Consider the following 20,688-nt stretch of genomic DNA (forward strand, 5'->3'; position numbering starts at 1 on the left):
TCTTCCATGCAAACATGCAGCAATTTCTCCATTTCGTGGTTGGGCCCGGTCCGTTGCGTCGTTATAACTGTCGATCGCAAGGGTGCAGAACTTTTCACAGCTTCACGAATCCTTTCTTTATCTTTCAATATCATCGACACAGTGGAGTGTGATAACTTAAGATCACGTGCGATCGCATTCACTTTCTTTCCTCCTTCGTACTGTTTGATCACCTGCATTTTCGTAGCGAGATCAATGGCCTTTCTTTCCTTCTTGGCAGGTTGAGGAGAAGACAAAGATAATTTCCTCTTGGTAGACATCTTGGGGGTTTGAAGTAAAAATTTTAAGACAAACGGATACGGATAAACTGCGTTATACCGAGACCACACTAACACGCTAGCACTGGCGGGCATTGGGGCAGAAACTGAGCAGTCTGAGTGGGCGGAGACGCGGAGCAGTCTGGTCGTAAAGTCGTAAAGTGGTCGTGGTCGTAAAGTGGTCGTAAAGTCGAACAGTCGTAAGTCGCATAGGTCGTAAGTCGACGACTACCTGTAATTATATAAGCGAGATATTTGTTTGTTTGTGACCTGACCCCGCCTTTGAGCTCTCAAGGTTAATCACGACGAAACTTTCTAGGATTATATTTTGACCAGGATGCACCTAAATTGGGGTTTAAAAAAAGTGTTGAGGAGGTAATTTGGCCCACTATTGCTGTGTTGCACTCCCGAGTTAATTTATTTATGACAGTTTTACTCCTTTAGACCACATTAGAGCTTTAAGACCCCTTTAGGGCTTAGACCTTTTCATTCTTTTGACTGCTTCATACCTATTTAGATCCTGTTAAGACTCTTTAGACTCCTTCACATCCATTTAGACCCTTTTGAGACCTATAGACCTTCTTCACCGCAATATAAACTTTTCAGCCCTATCGACCTTTTTGAGACCCCTTGGACCCTATTAAGACCCTTTGGACCCGTTTAACCCATTGGAGCTTTCCACCCTTTACACCCCTTATATCATAAAGACATTTTTCGACATTTTCAAACCCTTTCGACCCCTTTCAAAAATTTTAACCCCTCCTCCCCCGAAAATCGTTTTTGATGATCATTCACATCCCATCATAAGTTGCAATGACGAATTGAAATTGATATCGCAAAGTGAAACTGATGTTGAAAAGTTAAACTGAAACGACTGATTGGCAGATCATCGAATGTAAACCAGAATGAAACACTGTTAGAAAATCCGAATGGAAAATGCCAAAAACAAAGCTCGGGGTATAGAGAGAGGGGGAAGATTGGGGATGAAGAAGTGATGTGCAGAGGGATATGATATGATGGGCCTGGAGATGGTTGGTTGGCATGGAAAGAATGTCAGTGATCTTCGGTCAGGCGGTAGGCCAGAAAAGTGCCTAAATCCGTTTTCCAGATGAGCTTACATAATATCACCCTCGCTCAAAAACAGTACTTCGGAGGTAGATTAAGCATGGATTGGCAATCTTAGCTGGTGGAATGGAACAAGGTTGCCAAGGTCACCAGCTCCAAACACTGCAATATCAGCTTACTGAATATTTTAAGTGAATTCCCATTTCTACCAATACACAATCTAAAAAAAATGCTCATTTGAGGTGAGAAATCTATGAACCCATCAGAGATGGTGTACCCTGCTCGTATGTGTGCAATTTTAAAAAGGTTCTGCTGAATAAACAGCTTTGCATAGGCTCCACCTATTAGGCATGAGATGAGCAGAGCTACAGTTACCGACATCTCCATAGGATTGCACAGCAATACCAGGAAGACAATTGAATTCACAATTTTATCGACCAGTCCACCACCGGAGAGTGAAAATGGATTGGCCTATAAAATTGAGAATTAAATTCTGTTTCAAGGAAAGGTGATTGTGGACAGATCGATGAATGCCAAATCGAAAAATACCGAGGCTTGGTTTAATCTGAAACCTTTGAATCGATGTGAATATACCTCATGGATTACTCTGTTATGCCTGCACTGAAAGCTTCCCACACTCACCAGAGTGATAAGGCAGAGAGACTGCATCACCGGACAAAAACACTTGTCTATCGCGGAACTCAAACGACCCCTGAAATGAAAATTCAACAAAACACAATATTACGATTATATGAGTTATGGTCACAAAAAATCATCCAAAGTACACTGTATCCAAAGCAAATACTTCATTACATCAAGGAAAGTTTCATTCAATCATGGCAGTGGATGGGAATTTCGAGGGTTGAGAGAAATTGAGTCAGAAAATGGAAAAATGGAAAAATGAGTTTGAGGGAATAAAGAATTGGGTTTGTTCGAGGAACTCCACTTGACTCTGGTTGTTCTCCACTTTCCTCCTACCCCCCCTTCTATCCCAAGAAGATGAGGCAATAAACCCAAGGCCCAAATTCAGGGTATATTATATGTATGTGAACACACACGCACGCACGCACACACACACACACACACTTTGAGAGCTGAAAGAGCGACATTCCACCATCTGAAACCTGCTTAATTAGACAACAACGACACACCTAATAACAAAAAAATGTATTATTATTACTATTTAAAAATAAGAAGAAGGTGGAGGGTGAAGACAGTTGGAAAGGTGAGGAATGAACAAACATTCACTTTTTAAAGAGACCTTTTACAAACATCACAACACATGTTACATAATGATACGCCCAAACTCCAAGATACCTTCCAGACCTGTCAATGTGTACGCACCCCACCTTCCCCAATGTTTATATGTACCTATCTAATTCCAGTTTAATCATTCCCACTGTTTCTGCTGCCACTACCTTTCCAGGGAGACAATTCCATGCATCAACTACCCTTTAAATGATAGACCCTGAGGCCTTACTACCATCTAAACTCTCCTATTATATACTCTAAGGATGTGGCCCCTGGTCATGTCAGTGTCCATTCTGCTGAAAAACTCTTCCACGCTTATTCTGTTTATACCAGTCATTATCTGAAACATCTCTTTCAGAACCCCTCACAATCACCTCCTTTCTAAAGTGTCCTTCTGCCGGTCCTCCAGCTGAGCCGAGCTAGGCCCCAAATCAATCCGTAGTTGCTCTACGCTGATCCCACTCTATGGCAGCCTTTATCCTTCCTTAGATGACATGTCCATCCAATCAGTAACTGCTTCGTAGAACTCCAATAAATTTTTATAGAAAACGTCCCTTTTGTAAATCCATGCTGACCACCTTTAACTCGGTTGAACTTATTCAAATGGTTCCCCCATCAGTTTTGCTAATTAACATCTCCAACACCTTCCCCGCAATGGAAGATAAACGAACAGGTCTATATAGGTCCCCAATTCTTCTTTGGATCCTTTCTTAAACTCATGGCGTTACATTTGTTATTCTTCAATAATCTGATGCCTGTCCCGACCCCAACGAGCTGTTAAAGATATCCTTCTCTGCTCTGTCATCTCTCTCAATACACTTGGATTTGGATGTATGTTATCTGGCACCTGAACCTTATCTTCACTTAACTTTTCTAACTGTCAACCAATGGTTTCTTTATGCCCTCTGACTGACCGACTACCCGACTGATCATCCGTCCGTGTACTTTTGTGTCCCACAGTATTTCAAAAACCCTTGACCATTTAGCTTTCATACTCCAGATATCAATTCATCATGACATGATCTCAACCTGATTGGACCACGGCTGTGATTGGCTGAATTCTGTTACCGTGGCAACCAACTTGGTAACTTGGCTTGTTAACACGATATTTCAAAAACCTTTCAAGACTTATCTTTCATATTACACAGATCTATTCCTCATACCACTCCTCTATCGTGAACTCTAACCCTTAACACAGAATCCTTGCACACACAATGTTATGGTCACTTGCTCCTAAATGCTCCTCCATATCCACCTTCTTTGCCATATCCAGTTCATTGCTTAAACAGAGGTCTACTAACACTGAACTACTCCCCCTTATGGACTTCTCTGCAAACTGGCTTTTAAACAAATCCTGGGTGGGATCGAGAAATTCCTCATCTGCTCCACCCTTTCCCTGTTCCTGGACCCAAACTCTCGCTGGAAAATTAAAATCCCCCATAAGGAATACTCTTCCCTTACTGCATGCCTTTCTGAAGTACTCAGGAACCCCTCTTTCCTGCTTTTCCTTCACACCAGAAGCCCTATAAAAAGCATCCTATAAGTACCTAACAACCCTTTCGAGCTCTTAAATATTTACCCATACAGAATCCTATACATTCATTCCCTCCCTAATGTCACTTCTTTCTACTGGAACATGACATCATTTCCCCTTTCTCTTTTACCCACATTGCTACAGCTCCAGCTCCAGTCCTATTTTATCTTTCCTATCGCACCTATACATCCTGTACCCCAATATGTCCCCCCTTATTAAACCACATCTCGTCGTTTATTTAAACTATTTTGTCTCCAGGCTCTTCCATATTGTTATTTAAACGCTTATTGTTGGTATTGAATATATTTAACTTTTCCCTTCCTGCAATCATTGTTTCCTGCCTCCATTACCAATCATGATATCAGCGACAGTTCTTCCATTTTTACCCTCTCCACCTCCTCCTCCTCCAAGTCGCATCATGGCTGTGCCACTGATGCAAAGCCCATTCCCAGTAAGCCGGTGCTCATTTTGCCAACCTCAGAAGGATGACAAGCTGAATCAACCCTTCGTGGTGTTAACTCAACAGCCCGACAGGGGTTTAAACTCAGGACCCTAGGATCCTTAGCTCACCCCTTAGGGAGCTCACCGCTATGCCCCCTAACCAATGATGCAACCAGCAGTCAAAAAGGATGCACACGAAGGGAAGGGAATTCCTCAGGCAGTATTTCCTACTTCCATATCTTGTTTATCAAGCTATCCAGGGTACATGTTGATATTTTTACACTGATGCTGTTTCCATATGCAGCTTGAGGCTGCTTGGCTGCATCATTTACTGGGGGAGGGGGGGATGTGGATGTGCTGTGAATGCGATTCCCCCTGTTACCAGTACACATACTCATTTCGCTGATCTCAGAAGGATGGCAGGAGGAGAAGAAGGAGGAGAAGGAGGAGAAGGAGGAGGAGGAGAAGGAGGAGAAGGAGGAGAAGGAGGAGAAGGATGCTTCATTTGGAAGAAATTGGATTTTGGATAATAGATTATATCACCAATTGGATTATAGACACCATATAGCATGAGAGAGAGAGAGAGAGAGAGAGAGAGAGAGAGAGAGAGAGAGAGAGAGAGAGAGAGAGAGAGAGAGAGAGAGAGAGAGAGAGAGAGAGAGAGAGAGAGAGAGAGAGAGAGAGAGAGAGAGAGAGAGAGAGAGAGAGAGAGAGAGAGAGAGAGAGAGAGAGAGAGAGAGAGAGAGAGAGAGAGAGAGAGAGAGAGAGAGAGAGAGAGAGAGAGAGAGAGAGAGAGAGAGAGAGAGAGAGAGAGAGAGAGAGAGAGAGAGAGAGAGAGAGAGAGAGAGAGAGAGAGAGAGAGAGAGAGAGAGAGAGAGAGAGAGAGAGAGAGAGAGAGAGAGAGAGAGAGAGAGAGAGAGAGAGAGAGAGAGAGAGAGAGAGAGAGAGAGAGAGAGAGAGAGAGAGAGAGAGAGAGAGAGAGAGAGAGAGAGAGAGAGAGAGAGAGAGAGAGAGAGAGAGAGAGAGAGAGAGAGAGAGAGAGAGAGAGAGAGAGAGAGAGAGAGAGAGAGAGAGAGAGAGAGAGAGAGAGAGAGAGAGAGAGAGAGAGAGAGAGAGAGAGAGAGAGAGAGAGAGAGAGAGAGAGAGAGAGAGAGAGAGAGAGAGAGAGAGAGAGAGAGAGAGAGAGAGAGAGAGAGAGAGAGAGAGAGAGAGAGAGAGAGAGAGAGAGAGAGAGAGAGAGAGAGAGAGAGAGAGAGAGAGAGAGAGAGAGAGAGAGAGAGAGAGAGAGAGAGAGAGAGAGAGAGAGAGAGAGAGAGAGAGAGAGAGAGAGAGAGAGAGAGAGAGAGAGAGAGAGAGAGAGAGAGAGAGAGAGAGAGAGAGACACAGATGATATTAGAGGAGTTGTGCAAATTTAATCCCCATACCTTTGTTGTTGTGAAAACAACATTTGTGAGACATGTCTGTGTTTCACGCATGCCACAGGATGTTTTCGTCACGGCGAGGCTGAAGTTTGAGGACTGAAAATATAAAAGGAAAGTTAGATGTAAACACCGTTTGGTCCTTGTTTTCATCAATTTTGTACAATGATTCCAGTATGAAGGTAAACCAGAATTACATGAAAAAGGCAAACTGTATCAATGGTGAAGAACGCAGGTAAGGTGATATCAAGGTGGAGGTGTTAGTCAGCAATAGGCTATTACCAAGACCATGTAGAATGTGCAAGCTCCATGTAGGTAGTATGACTTGTGGTCGAACGTCGTCATGTGTACGTGTCCCTCCAACGAGCAGACGGTCTGCACTTCCAAGATGGTGCAGTTGAACTGCCCATTTTGACAAATGCTGGTGGCAGGTGAAATGGAAGGCACACCTCTAAACGGTGTCTGCCACTTCATATAAACATACATGATTATTTAAAATAAAATAAAAATTCAAAATCAATGGAATCTCAAATATTGTTTGCAGACACAAAGCACGGAGAAAAAAAATGAACATGGGAGAATCGAGTATGAGCACACAGGACGACCGGCATGACGACACTTTTTCTCTCCACTAGATGATGAAGACCTCACAAGGTTTCTTTCTCAACGAGGTGGCTTTTGGAAGGGTGCCCTTGGACACTTTCGCTGTACGATTTGAGTGCAAGTTTCAATTGCTTCACCATGTTTTGATTGTTTTGTGACTGTGATTATGACCTCAGCAGGGTTGACAATGCAAAGGCTTTGCGAGAGGTGTTCTTAGCCCTTTTTAGTTAACCTCCCTTGGCTTTACTTCATACTCTGTGTGATCAAATATTTAATGCTGTACATACAAATGTGCTTCTTATTGTCATTGGAACTTCACTATCTTTGCTCGAAACTTTCATCATTTCTGATACTTTGATGTTTCATTAATTGTTACACTTTTTAATCAATACAAACTGTAATGAAATGTCAGTTATTCTATCGTTAAACTTCTTTTAAACAATCTTCCTCTGATAAAAAAAATTGCATTGCGTACTCCAGCACCCAGCCAACAACTGCGTAATAAATATAGCCCCAAAATATCTCCATCACCTGCAGAATAAATAGAGCCCCTCGATGGTCCCACCAACTGTATAATACATTCAGTATACCCACGGATTAGCCCTAACACATGTATAACTCCGCCAGGCTGAACACTCTGCCAGTTCGCGCTTTATTTCCAATGATAGGCTGGATCTGCATCCGGACCTCAACCAAAATCGAATCGGCTTGTTCTTGTCACACACCCAACGTGTCCACCAACTTTTGTCATAATATGTCCACACCTTTTTGAAAATATCGTTCTATATATCATTTTTGGCCTGATCTCTCAATGGAAAAGAATCACGTTAAAAAAAAAATCTCCTATCCGGATCTGGATTTGTATCTTCAGCAAAATTTAATCAGTTCATCCTTGTTGCACACCCAACCTGTTCGCCAAGTTTCGTCCAAATCTGTGCACAACTTTTTGAGATATCTTATTTGCAAACAAACAAACCAACAAATGGGTGCAAACATAACCTTCCATCCACCTTTGCTGGTGGACGTGACTAGAAAGTTCATAGAACACCTTACCCCACCCAGTCTTGGAAAAAAAATGGACATGGGAAGGCTCTTTTAAACCCTTGCTTTGCATTTTGTGCTAAACAAACAGCGCTAGGTGCCACCATATTTGTCTGAAAGCTGAATGTCACAGTTATTCTGCCCTCAGAGCATGAGAAAATGTAAATGTTTCACAAGTATTAGTGTTGAACGGGTGTTTGAAAGCACCAAGAAGGCAATGTGTGTTCAAGTGTTCAAGTATATAATTTAATTGAAATAAAATTAAGGTTTTAAAGTGTCTTTTATCTCACCTTAGTTGACACGTTACATTACTTCTTCGTGCCTGTTGTTTGTGTCCTTTACAACATCCTTAAAAACAGTAAGTTTCCTGTTTACAATGATTTTCAATTTTTGTTTGACTGCCAGACACTTACCTTAAGGCCCAGTCACACCTTGATGGTTTAGCCAGCTTATGCCGATTTTTTGAAAAATTTGTCTAAAACGCTGGTACACGTCGAATACGTTATGGGTAAATTTTGGAAACATTAAGAGCACGCTGAAAAACACTGCCATACGTCGTAGTACGCTGGCTTTCATCGTTGTACTTTGCGGTTGTCCTCAAATTTTAGCATGCTTGAAATTTTACGACTTATGCCAGCGTATGACTCACAACTTCCGCTATGCTGGCCATAAGTTGTAGGCACGTTACGCGATCGTTGACACACGTCGACACACATTACTTGTAAGTTGATCATAAGTCGAAACACGTCGAGGTAATGTTTAGCGTCAGTGTTCCAGACTCCCTGGTTTTTTTTTCTTCGGTATGACGGTCATGATGACACTTCGATTTCTAGTGAGGTTATGATTTAAATCGTTGAGCGGCAGCCTAATATGGAATAGGCAAAGCCTTGAAGCGAACGTAGAATTCTTCTTACATTCGCTTCTTAAATATATCGAATTAAACAGTCTTTTTGCTATGAAAAAATAAATATTACCTGAACATCACCTTCACAACAACAACTACACTGCCGAGAACAGGATCTCATCTGCCAAAATAAATATTACCTCAGCATTTCCTTCACAACAACAACTACACCGCCTAGAACTGGGTCTCATCTGAAAAAAAACAAATTTCCTCAACATTACCTTTACAACGACAACTACACCGCCTAGAACAGGATCTCATCTAAAAAAATTAATATTACCTCAACATTACCTTCACAACGACAACTACACCGCCTAGAACAGGATCTCATCTAAAAAAATTAATATTACCTCAACATTATACCTCAACATTACCTTCACAACGACAACTACACCGCCTAGAACAGTATCTCATCTAAAAAAATTAATATTACCTCAACATTATACCTCATCATTACCTTCACAACGCCAACTACACCGCCTAGAACAGGATCTTATTTGAAAAAAAAAATCCTCAACATTACCTTCACAACGACAACTACACCGCCAAGAACAGGATCTCATCTCATCTCATCTGATCCCGAATCCAGGCCGAAGTAACCGGAAATTGCATATACAGTTGTGAACAAGTTGTCGGTAAAGTCAGAAGCGAATGCAAGAAGAATACTACGTTCGCTTCTAGTATTTATTTTTTTTAGATAAGATCCTGTTCTATGTAGTTGGTGTTGTGAAGGTAATGTTGAGGAAATTTGTTTTTTTTCAGATGAGATCCTGTTCTCGGCGGTGTAGTTGTTGTTGTGAAGGTCATGTTGAGGTAATATTTATTTTTGCAGATGAGATCCTGTTCTAGGTGATGTAGTTGTTGTGAAGGTGATGTTGAGGAAATTTTTTTTTCAGATGAGATCCTGTTCTCGGTGGTGTAGTTGTCGTTGTGAAGGTGATGTTGAGGAAATTTGTTTTTTTTCAGATGAGATCCTGTTCTCGGCGGTGTAGTTGTTGTTGTGAAGGAAATGTTGAGGTAATATTTATGTTTGCAGATGAGATCCTGTTCTCGGCAGTGTAGTTGTTGTTGTGAAGGAAATGTTGAGGTAATATTTATTTTTGCAGATGAGATCCTGTTCTAGGTGGTGTAGTTGTTGTGAAGGTAATGTTGAGGAAATTTTTTTTTCAGATGAGATCCTGTTCTCGGTGGTGTAGTTGTCGTTGTGAAGGTAATGTTGAGGAAATTTTTTTTTTTTCAGATGAGATCCTGTTCTCGGCGGTGTAGTTGTTGTTGTGAAGGAAATGTTGAGGTAATATTTATTTTTGCAGATGAGATCCTGTTCTAGGTGGTGTAGTTGTTGTGAAGGTAATGTTGATGAATTTTTTTTTTCAGATGAGATCCTGTTCTCGGTGGTGTAGTTGTCGTTGTGAAGGTAATGTTGAGGAAATTTGTTTTTTTTCAGATGAGATCCTGTTCTCGGCGGTGTAGTTGTTGTTTTGAAGGAAATGTTGAGGTAATATTTATTTTTGCAGATGAGATCCTGTTCTAGGCGATGTAGTTGTCGTTGTGAAGGTAATGTTGAGGAAATTTGTTTTTTTTCAGATGAGATCCTGTTCTAGGCGGTGTAGTTGTTGTTGTGAAGGTGATGTTAAGGTAATATTTTTTTTTTTCATAGCAAAAAGACTGTTTAATTTGATATATTTAAGAAGCGAATGTAAGAAGAATTCTACGTTCGCTTCTCAGCTTTGCCTCTTCCATATTATAACCGCACTAGAAATCGAAGTGTCGACATCACAGTCATACCGAAGAAAAAAACAAACAAACCAGGGAGTCTGGAACACTGACGCTAACCATTACATTGACGTGTTTCGACTTATGAGTAACTTACAAGTAACTTTTGGCGACGTGTGCCAACGATCGCATATCGTGCGTACAACTTATTCCCATCGCATGCGGAACGTGTGAGGCAAACGGCAAGTACGTCGTAAAATGTTTAACACGTTTAAAAGTACAAGACGTACTCCACTTACTACGACGTATGATAGCGTACTTTAGCGTTCTATTCACGTATACCAAACTTACCCATACCGTATTTGACGTGCGTCAGCGTTTTAGACACATTTTTCAGAGGTCGGCATACGCTAGCAAGATCGCCAAAGGTGTGACTGCGATGTTGACACTTCCATTTCTCCGGCGGTTATGATTTGAATCGTTGTGCGGCAGCCTTTTAATAGGCTACGCCACATCATCGTCGGCGATACGTGCAGCGCGCTATGCATAAGTTGGACTATCGTTGGGCATAGGTTGTGAACGCCGACAACAGGCTAAGCATTCGTTGGTACAAGTTACCTATAAGACAACGAAACGTTCTGTGTCCATTACTAATATGTTATGCATACGACCAACTCGTTATGAATACGTCCGAATCTTTAAAAAAAACATCAATAGTTCAACGTAAGCCAGCGTTTTACATACATTTTTATACGTTGCCATTGCTGGTTAAAACGTCAAGGTGTGACTGGGCCTTTACCCCCTCTGTGCGCATGTGCGTCACAATGAGGTTCCATAAATTTTGCCAATTTCAGAGACATTCAATTAAGTAGTTTGTCGATCATAGACTGGTATGTCTTGAGACAGAAGGACGAAGTGAAAGGATTGATTAACCCCACATTTCACTTCATTCGCATGGGGTGATAAATTGATCCTATCTGATGTTTATAAACCTGGGGTCATGCAGGGTGGTTTTCCATCCCTCTCCCAGCAGTAGTCAGCACAGCAATTTCCAGCTGTACCGCAAATTGTTCACATCACTCTCATTGTTATATTGCGGTATTGTGGGGTTCACTTCGTGTTCTAATTCACTGTCCACCTGGTAATGCTAGCAGATGGGTTACCTGGTTCAACGTGCACTCGGTGGATGGCACACCTTGTGATGCAATGCCCTAGTTGTGAAGCACCAGTCTGACGATTTATAGTCCAATCAGAAATCAAACCATAACCAGACAGCTCCAAGTCGAGAAAGCAACCTTTGCACCATCCGGTCGGGCAGGTATTTAAGTAAATATTTCAATAAGAAAATGTAATTTTCCATGAGTGTGTCAATTGATGTGACTCCACCCATGTTAGACGCCATCGCACTTTTACATTTGATCTCAACATGTTCCATGCTCCATTTTAACCAAACTGGGTGGTGCAATGGTTGGAGCATCTGCTCTGATTATGGGATATCGGCAGTTTGAACCCTGGCCATGTTATACCAAACACTTCGAAATGGTGTGTACTCCTTCATTGCTTTGCGATGAACAATTAAAAAAGGATAGAGCATGGACAAACAACCACCAGATGGCAATCATAGCACAGGATTTGATGGCCATAATGGCCTTCACCCGTGTCAAAGTCCCTCGTAAGGGAACTTTATTTTATTTATAAAGATCACATGAAAAATGAAACTTCAGATGAGAGGGAGAGCATGGGAGAGAAGAGAGAGGTAAGTCGAAGTGAGAAAACATCAGATGCTTCGAACAAGCCATGATGTGCAAAATTATTTTTAAAGGGGCACATGACCCTCGACCTCTTGAACCCCAAAATTTCAATGATTCATTTTTGTCAAAATTATCATGGAAAGAAAGATTTTCAATTAAAGGTCACATGACTTTCCACCTTTGAGATCCAAAATCAAATGGATCCATCTTTACATTACAGTTCCTACTTGTGCCAGGTTGCGTCAACAGACACACCGACGGACAACCCAAAAACATGATGCCTCGGGCCTTCGGCTGCGAAGCCGCACAAACACACTTACCAGTGCTGCACACCGTCCCTCCGTTGCTCTCCGGCAGCATATATTTGGTTGTTGTGGGAGCAGGAGCATTGTGACACGTTTACGCATTGACCATCATGCCTCTGCAATGTATCTGAAACAAGGTACGTCATTCCATTGATGTCCTCATCGCTTTTGTTACATATTATGGAAGGAGATATAAGAAAAATACGATGCAGGTTAAGCCCTTTTGGCTCATCGTTCTCATGTTGCGTTTCCATCCGAACACTCTTTCATATTCCACGAATAACTTGCATTCACATGAAACACATGCGTAAAAATGTATTGAAGCTGTTAGAGAACAGCAACTTGATCGAAGAGAGGTATTTATAGAAACAGACAGACGGTGTATATTTCGTGTGTTTTTTTTTTGTTTTTGTCTAATTTTTGTTTTCAATGCTGTACCTGCGGGACAGAAACAACCCGCCATACAGTGTTCCTCACACACCAGCTCCCCAATAGGATTGCCACATGTCCTCAGGCACGGACTCCCACATTCTCTGTACTCCATGTTTCCAGGACATGTATTGCCTGTGGAATGAAATGGAACAGAGCAAAATAAGCAAGGGAATGAATAAACAAGGAGAGAGAGAGAGAGAGAGAGAGAGAGAGAGAGAGAGAGAGAGAGAGAGAGAGAGAGAGAGAGAGAGAGAGAGAGAGAGAGAGAGAGAGAGAGAGAGAGAAGAAGAAGAAGAAGAAGAGAGAAGAAGAGAGAAGAGAGAAGAAGAAGAAGAAGAAGAAGAAGAAGAAGAAGAAGAAGAAGAAGAAGAAGAAGAAGAAGAAGAAGAAGAAGAAGAAGAAGTAGAAGAAGAAGAAGAAGGAGAAGTAGAAGAAGAAGAAGAAGAAGAGGAAGAAGAAGAAGAAGAAGAGAAGAAGAAGAAGAAGAAGAAGAAGAAGAAGAAGAAGAAGAAGAAGAAGAAGAAGAAGAAGAAGAAGAAGAAGAAGAAAAAAAAAAAAAAAAAAAAAAGAGAGAAAAAACTGGTGTAGTGACTTGCCAGATAAGGTGAAGGCAAATTATTGTACGCACCACAAAAGTTTGACGTCCTCCAGTTGGCTGGATGTCCATTGAGCAAGGCACAGTGACGGGTTGCCTCTGAGATGGTGGCACAAAAGCAGTCAAAACTCTTCTCACAAGCGCAAGCGTCCCAGGTTGTCAATGAAGCATACTGAGCCATGCCCAACTGAGGGCAGCTCGCTTGTTGGTTCATGATTGTGGTCGAGCTTTGGCGTTCCAACTCTGCCTGTAAAATGCAAGGGGGGAAAAAAGTTCATTGTAGCCACTGAGAAATAAACCGCTACAAAACGTGATCCTGGTGCTGATGAAAACGGGTTCAAAATTCAGATTTCCCTTAGAAATCCATTCAATGCCCAGTGAACAAATTTTGTTTAAAAAAAAAAAAACTTAAGTTATCAGCAAAATGTGCTAGTGCGCTGAACTCGATTTGACCTGAAATGAGGGACAATCCGGTTTGCCACTCAGGGGGTTCATTTGATCCTTGGCTATCAAGTTCTCAGCTTTTGGGATGAAACCAGTGATGCTAAGTCAGTCTGTCGCAGGAAACTTGTTCTTCTTTACTAAGTCTTAATCCCAACAGTTATGTGTCTGCTACTCGGATCCGGCTTCTCCATTCTCCTCTGTCTTCTGCTTCTTCTTCTCTCAATCCCTTGCCCTTTAAATATCTTGCCACTAATGCCTCTAACCCAATAGTTGTCTTCTTGTAGATCTTTTCCCTCTCATCAGCTCATTCCATATACTTCCTAGATTGGTTTCTAATCCTTTCTTTTTATCGCGTGCCCAAACCAGTCTGGCTCTCTTGTGCATCTCCTCATTCCTCAACAGCTCTCTTAGTGGTACTCTGAGAATCCACCTCGGTATTCTCATCCTTTCAAACACCTCCACTTCTCTTTTTCCTTTTTCATTGAAGCCCACGTTTCTGCAGCACACATTAAACAGCTACCTAAATCCTCTCTGCAGCACAACTCGATCTCCTCTTTGCCAACGCCAATGCACATGCCATCGAGATTGAAGAGTCAGGTAAAGATCGTTTATATGATTTCAAAAATAATCTTCCGTTGTAAACGGGGAATTGTTGAAACGGCACAGGCTTGCACAATTGCTCAGAATGATGGCCATGCTGTTTTATATATATCCCAGGTGGCTTTCATCACCTTCACCAAAGGAAGATTCATTTTTGGTTCACGAGCCAGTAAGTGACGCCAGTAATTGGTTCACGAGTCAGTAAGTGACCACGAGATTCGTTATGGGTGTCTGTCTGTCTGTCCCAAGCATAACTCCGTGGGTTTTGATCCGATCTTGATAAAATTTGGGTGGGAGGTTTGTATCATGATCAAGTTGTGTTTTCCTGAGAATGGGCATGCTGCCCCCATTATGGACGGAGCCACGCTAAAAAACATGTGTTTTTAGGGGGTAGCCAGTTTCAAGTTACATCTTCTCCGAGGGGGTTTGTCGAATCTGGCAGGGGTTTTGGTATTTGGTTAGCCCAATGGCACCTGCATAGCCCCATGGAGCTCGATTTTTGATTTTCGTCCCAAGGTCAAGGTCACAAGGTCACGGACTTAGAAATGTCAAAAAAAAATCAAAAAATTGGGCATCGAGCTCCTAGGGTTTTCAACTGTTTCAAATGAAACTTGGCATGCAAGTCGTGCTCTTCGAGTACTGCAACTTTCATCATTTATGTTTTTCCCGATTCCCGCCAGTTTGTCGGTGGCATCCCCTTGTAAACCATCGGCATCTCCAGACTTGTTCTGGTTTACAGGTGTTACCGATGTACACTTGACAATTGATTGTTTTGCCATCAAGGTGTTGGGATGATTGCTGAAATACTTTCTTTGAAAAGGTAGGGCCATGTCTAGCCAGATATTAGGAAAGTTGACAAGCAACTAAAATATTAGGAAGGCAACATGATCTGGCATTATTATCATTGTACCACTCCCATTATGAGTCCAAAAGATTAATAATGCACATTGCATTCCTGTGAGTGTACAATGTATGATGTTACAAAAGAAAACGTCATCACCCTCAGGGAGTTTTTTTTTTTTAATGTCACTACATCTTACATATCAACTTGGTTAACACCAAAACGTAATTAGTTTTAATTGCACTGAAAGAACGTCATTACAATATTCATGTTTCATGGTATATAATCATACTTTTATACAAAATAACCGGAAACATGTAATTTACCAATTGCTACATTTTTACCGACACATCACGCAACTGGCGCATTCTCTTTTCTTTTTTTGGAGTAGGTCATCATCGTTTTGTATGTAGCATGTGGCTGCTGCTTGCTTTATTTCTCAGAGTGCAGCTGTATAGCTGAGGCAGTGCCCCCTAGGTTAGAGCAAGGATTTGAAATTTGTTCATGGTGCCGGTGATGGCTCACCTCTTCATGAAGGACACCGTAGGATCTTTAATGTCCACAAACTAATATTGGCAGATGGGACCCCAAGTTTGACGTCCATCAGAGGGATGGCACACACATTAATGAATCACCCTGCTTGTGAAACACCAGGATAACTGTTTATCGCTGGGTTGGGATTTACACTCAGGCTTGACAGCTCAAAGGTGAGTCTGCATACCCTGAAGGCCATCCTGCCAGCCCTTTGGAATATGTGTAAATTGAGAATTGGGTGGCACCGACATCGTTCATTAATGTACGTAGCATGTTCACTCTGGCACAGTCAAATTCTCGTTTAGTTATAATCTAAAGTGAGTGCCAGCAGGGGCGGATGCATTGTGAAACATTCTTTGAAAGGGATTGTGAAACGTCCTTTGTCCCGTGAGTTGTCCAAGTACCCTATTTGTCATGAAGTCGTGCTCCAATTGTGAAAATGAGATTTTGTTTTGTCTGCCTGTCTCCCTACCCCCCACCCCCCTCCCCCCTCCCCCCACCACCTTCCCAGGGAATCAGCACACAATGACCTATTCCTTTTACCTCTGCCAACCAAAGGCGGACGGAGGTAATGTTTTCACCCGTCTGTTTGTTTGTTTCTATGTTTGTAAACAAAATATGTCAAAAACTCATGGACAGATTCGGATGAAAATTGGTGGGCATGTTGGGTTTGTAAAAAGGAAGGGTTGATTCGATTTTGGCGAAGATCTGAATCCAGATCCAAGAATTTTTAAAGAGATTCTTCATCATTGAGTGATCGGGCTAAAACGATATATAGCATGAGTTGTCAAAAAAATGATGGACGGATTCGGACACAACTTGGTGTACGAGTTAGTTAGGTGACAAGAACAAGCTGATTAAATTTCAGTTCAGGTCCGAATCCGGATCCGGCCTCTCAGTGGGATACAAAACGTAAACGAATCATCCTGGCGGAGGTATGCGCTCTACCGAGTACCATTCTAGTTTAATATGTGGTGGTATTCTTCAAGGTATGGGATCCACAAAACATCTACATTTCTAATGTTTCTCCAGTTATTCTCACCATCGTGGTGCTGACAGAGCAATCCATTGAGGGAATGGACCTCGTTGAACAATTTTGACTTTGCTCGTACAGGTTCAGGTGTTGCTCCATCTGGATGGTGTTATCTGCGCCACAAAATGAAAACAACAATACCTGTGTTGTCAAAGTTCTTCTCACGTCTGCAATATATATATATATATATATATATATATATATATATATATATATATTGAGTTGGGGCGTTCTCACACGATTTGGTGGAGGTAATCAGGGCATCTTAACCTTTAAAAACACTTATGTTGAAGCTGCACATGATACCATTTACAAGATCATCTGACATGAAATGGCAGTGTATGTGCCAATTTATATCATTCACAGTAGTTATTTTTCTGAGCAGACCACCATTGTCTATACTCGATAAGGTAATGAGGTGAGACACCGACAAACCCGTCACAGACAGGTACCCTGCTAATAAGCAATAATTATCAACTTGGAAAACTCTGCAACATGGCCTTGAGCAGGACTATGTGTTGTGAAAACAAACCACTGCGGTTAAGATTATGTTTGATCAAACCTCATTCCACAGGTAAGGGAGTATAAATATGTTGATCAAATAAATCCCCTCCCGGCAGAGCCATTACATTGATTACGTATGAGCCATCTCAATGTTGCGTGCACAAGAAAGCAGAGACACCAATCATTGTTGATGAGTGGGGTGGGACGTGCGAGCACATAGCTCAAAGCCATTACCACCTGGGGTCCCTTAGGCAGGCCCCAGAAAATTTCGGATTCCGAGCACTTTATGGCCACTTGCGTTACCTTTTCTGGGAAAATTATTTCAGGGGTAATTGGAGGGGGGAGTACAATCTATTAATATTCCACTGGCTAAGTAATTAATCGCTCATTCAAACTTTTCATAAAATGTATGTATTAAATTAATTGCAAGGAAAACTGTCCCGATGAATAAGGCGGTTGTTGGCCTACATCAACCCAAGAAGATTTAATCAAGATCCTCCCCACAACGTGACAAATAATATCAAATAGATTTGTTCACAGTGTTTGAACACACTTTGATTAAACCTTAACAAAAAAAAAGGACCAATCACATACGATAAAAAATTAACGGTCTACCATATCATAAATGAATACCAAAGTTAAACATTCCGCACCACTGATATATCATTCCGTTTTTGCCCTCCCATAGAATATCCATTGACTTGTCATTTACTTCTGACTTGCAAAACCAGATATACCATTGAATCGTAATACCTTTAGAATACCATAAATCTCCCATTGATTTCCATTCACACACCTACCATTGATTACCATATGATCCCATCTTCACATCTACCATAGCTTACCATCGGATACCATTCATGATGTTTTATCAGGGAAGCTTTGAGCTAAACAATTATTTTGTAGAACGCTTTTCATCGAGCACATTAACCAAAGACATCATAAAAATCTGTAATTCATCAGAAAAATAAGAAAATGATATTTTTCCCATCTTCTCAATTTCAATAAAATAACAAAAAAAAGTTTCCATTTAAAAAGAGTTTAAACCAAAAAAAAATATAAGAAAAGTAATTGCAGTCAAAAAGCTTTGAAAAAAAAAAAATCAAACATTTATTTTATAATAAACCTGTTTGTGATAAAAGGGTAAATTCATTCAAGTGGGGCAATAACTCTCAACTCTTTTAATAATAATAATAACTCTTTTATTCAAAGGTTCCAACAAGTTAAACAACCCATGAAACTGACAAGTCGAGGTACAAAGCACATGGTGATCTACGAGTAGTATTAAGCCCTTACTTAGTGGAAGATCTTTAACTCCATTGAAGTTTCCGCACAAACCACACATTGTGTTCATATACTTGTTCCCAATCAGTATCTACGAACAGCAGAGAAGACATATGTTAATAGAGTTGTCAATGTGTACATACTGCAAATTACATTCCCCACATCCCCCACCACCACCCCACCCCTCCTTTTCCGATCAATGGTCACCAGTGGTCCAGCCATTGGGAATGCCCGAGACGATCAGAATTAAAAAATTCTGTGTTTTTTTTTTGAAAGTTTTGACTACCAGAGTGATTCATTTGTCTTTTTGTCGATCAGAATCCAACCTGTACTCACTAATCCCTTTTTGTGGCACTCCCTTCTGTCATCCTGTAGAGGTGCGTCACTCTATGCCCTCTGTCGTCCAGATTGAAACACCTCCATTCATATTCGGGCAAGCCAAAGTCAAACTGCTCATCTCTTTTTTACAAAGTCAAATGAACTTTTTTTTTTTTCATCCATCGTAACAATGGCGCTTGTGGTGAAATACTACGCAAGCGGAACAACCATCGATGGGTCCCACCTGCAAGGTTTCGGATGCAACTGCTCACCGTGGCAAAGTCTTCGCCCCAAATCACTGTGACTCCTGATTGTTTGGCTCGAAGGCGGGTGCCAAAGCCATGTTTCTTGATGCCAAATGCTGGGTTGGAGTACGGCAGGTTCACACTGGAAAGGGGTAAAGAGAGGCCAAAATAATTTGAAAAATGTCATCTTTCGGTTTGGAACATTTCATTTCATAAGCAAGTCTAATTAGCAAGGCTGCTGCTGATGTTTTGTTTTCAATTAAAAATTGAGGCTCATGGAAAAGCTGATTGTTATTTTAACCTTCCCCTTCAGGATATGGGAAGGTTTAATGCTGATGTACGGTTTGTTTCTACAATTAGTGCCTCAAATTTTCAATGGTATCTCAGACTTTATTAGACCCCGAGGTGTGCTAAAACCACCATTTTGAGTTTTTTTTTCCCCCCCTTTCTTCACTTCCAATTTCCGAGCTGTATCAATTTCTGAGCTGTTAGGGTTAGCCGGCTGTATCTGAGCCGGCTGGGACTTTCGGAATGAAATTTTGGATCAATAAGGTGAATAGCAATTATGCGGGGTTGACATATTTTTTGACCTTTGACCTAATTTTAAGGTTATGACCTAAGTATAGACATTTTACCATTTTTTGTCACCATAACTTGACGAAGGTTTGTCTGGTCAGAACAAAATTACTCTCTCTGGATAGCCGAAAGCAAGGTGCATTTAGCTTTACAGAAAACCATGCCGACAGAAAACAGATTTGTTTGGAAGGTTGGCCAAATTTTCCATCTAATCATCATGTAACATTGTTTTCAAAAAAAAAAAATCTCCATAGGGAAGCACTCCTATGCTGAAAGTTTCTTGTCAATCGCTCAAGCGGTCGCGGAGAAAACAAATTTACAAGTGAATAAAGGTGAAAAAGTGAGGGACTCATTCGATGTTCCACAATATGGTCAAGGTTGTAGATGCTGAATATTAGTTATTATTCTCGAAGAAGAAGAAGAAGAAGAAGAACAACAACAACAACAACAACAAAAAAAAGAGGGTCATCATTCAAAAAAAAATAAAAACATAGGAGCAATACCCCTTGTCGCTCACCTGGTAGAATAATGATACTGAGGAGGAAGTCAATGTGGGACTGAATCAGCAAAATGTACCAATGAACCAATGTTATGGCGCCTGTATAGCAACCCCCCATACCCCTCATACCCCTCATTAAACCATGATTTTTTTAAATACGTGAACAAACTTTGGTACATCATGGGTATTGAAGGTTGTGGTCAAGTTTTACCGGAATTCTGTGTGTAGTTTCAGAAGAAAAAGCAAATACCTATTTTGGGGGGGGGTCAAACCTGGACCCACTTTGAGCTCCGGTAGACCGCTTTAGATCTCCATTTTTCTTTTTTAATGCTGTAAACAAACTTGAGTTGCAACATACCAAATATAATTTCAGCCAATTTTGGTCACAATCCCATCGGCAGTTTTGGAGAAGAAGTTGCAAGTGTGTTACGGACTGACCTGACGGACAGACAATGTGCCAT

The 20,688-nt window shown here is 41.3% G+C and overlaps 1 protein-coding gene and 1 long non-coding RNA gene across 3 annotated transcripts in view; one reads left to right on the plus strand and one right to left on the minus strand.

Moving 5' to 3' along the window:
- The window catches only part of LOC147009639 (uncharacterized), a 121,062-nt gene that overhangs the window by 79,083 nt on the left and 21,291 nt on the right, over positions 1-20,688 (minus strand). For both annotated transcript variants that reach the window (XM_085863148.1, XM_085863149.1), the window contains exons 4-12: positions 19,180-19,294; positions 18,602-18,680; positions 16,811-16,914; positions 13,383-13,596; positions 12,761-12,886; positions 12,338-12,449; positions 6,288-6,426; positions 6,012-6,104; positions 2,004-2,073 (exon numbers count right to left, since the gene is read on the minus strand). In XM_085863148.1, coding sequence (XP_085719274.1) covers positions 2,004-2,073; positions 6,012-6,104; positions 6,288-6,426; positions 12,338-12,449; positions 12,761-12,886; positions 13,383-13,596; positions 16,811-16,914; positions 18,602-18,680; positions 19,180-19,294 — 1,052 coding nt within the window. The remainder of the gene's footprint in view (positions 1-2,003; positions 2,074-6,011; positions 6,105-6,287; positions 6,427-12,337; positions 12,450-12,760; positions 12,887-13,382; positions 13,597-16,810; positions 16,915-18,601; positions 18,681-19,179; positions 19,295-20,688) is intronic.
- LOC147009640 (uncharacterized) overlaps positions 11,436-20,688 on the plus strand; it is a 29,564-nt gene continuing 20,311 nt past the window's right edge. Inside the window, exons 1-2 of the long non-coding RNA XR_015053064.1 lie at positions 11,436-12,459; positions 16,280-16,336. This is a non-coding gene — a long non-coding RNA (uncharacterized LOC147009640). The remainder of the gene's footprint in view (positions 12,460-16,279; positions 16,337-20,688) is intronic.

Source organism: Eptatretus burgeri, chromosome 17 (assembly GCF_056783735.1).
Source record: "Eptatretus burgeri isolate ZD-2024b chromosome 17, Ebu_testis_v1, whole genome shotgun sequence".
In the NCBI taxonomy this organism is placed as follows: Eukaryota; Metazoa; Chordata; class Myxini; order Myxiniformes; family Myxinidae; genus Eptatretus; species Eptatretus burgeri.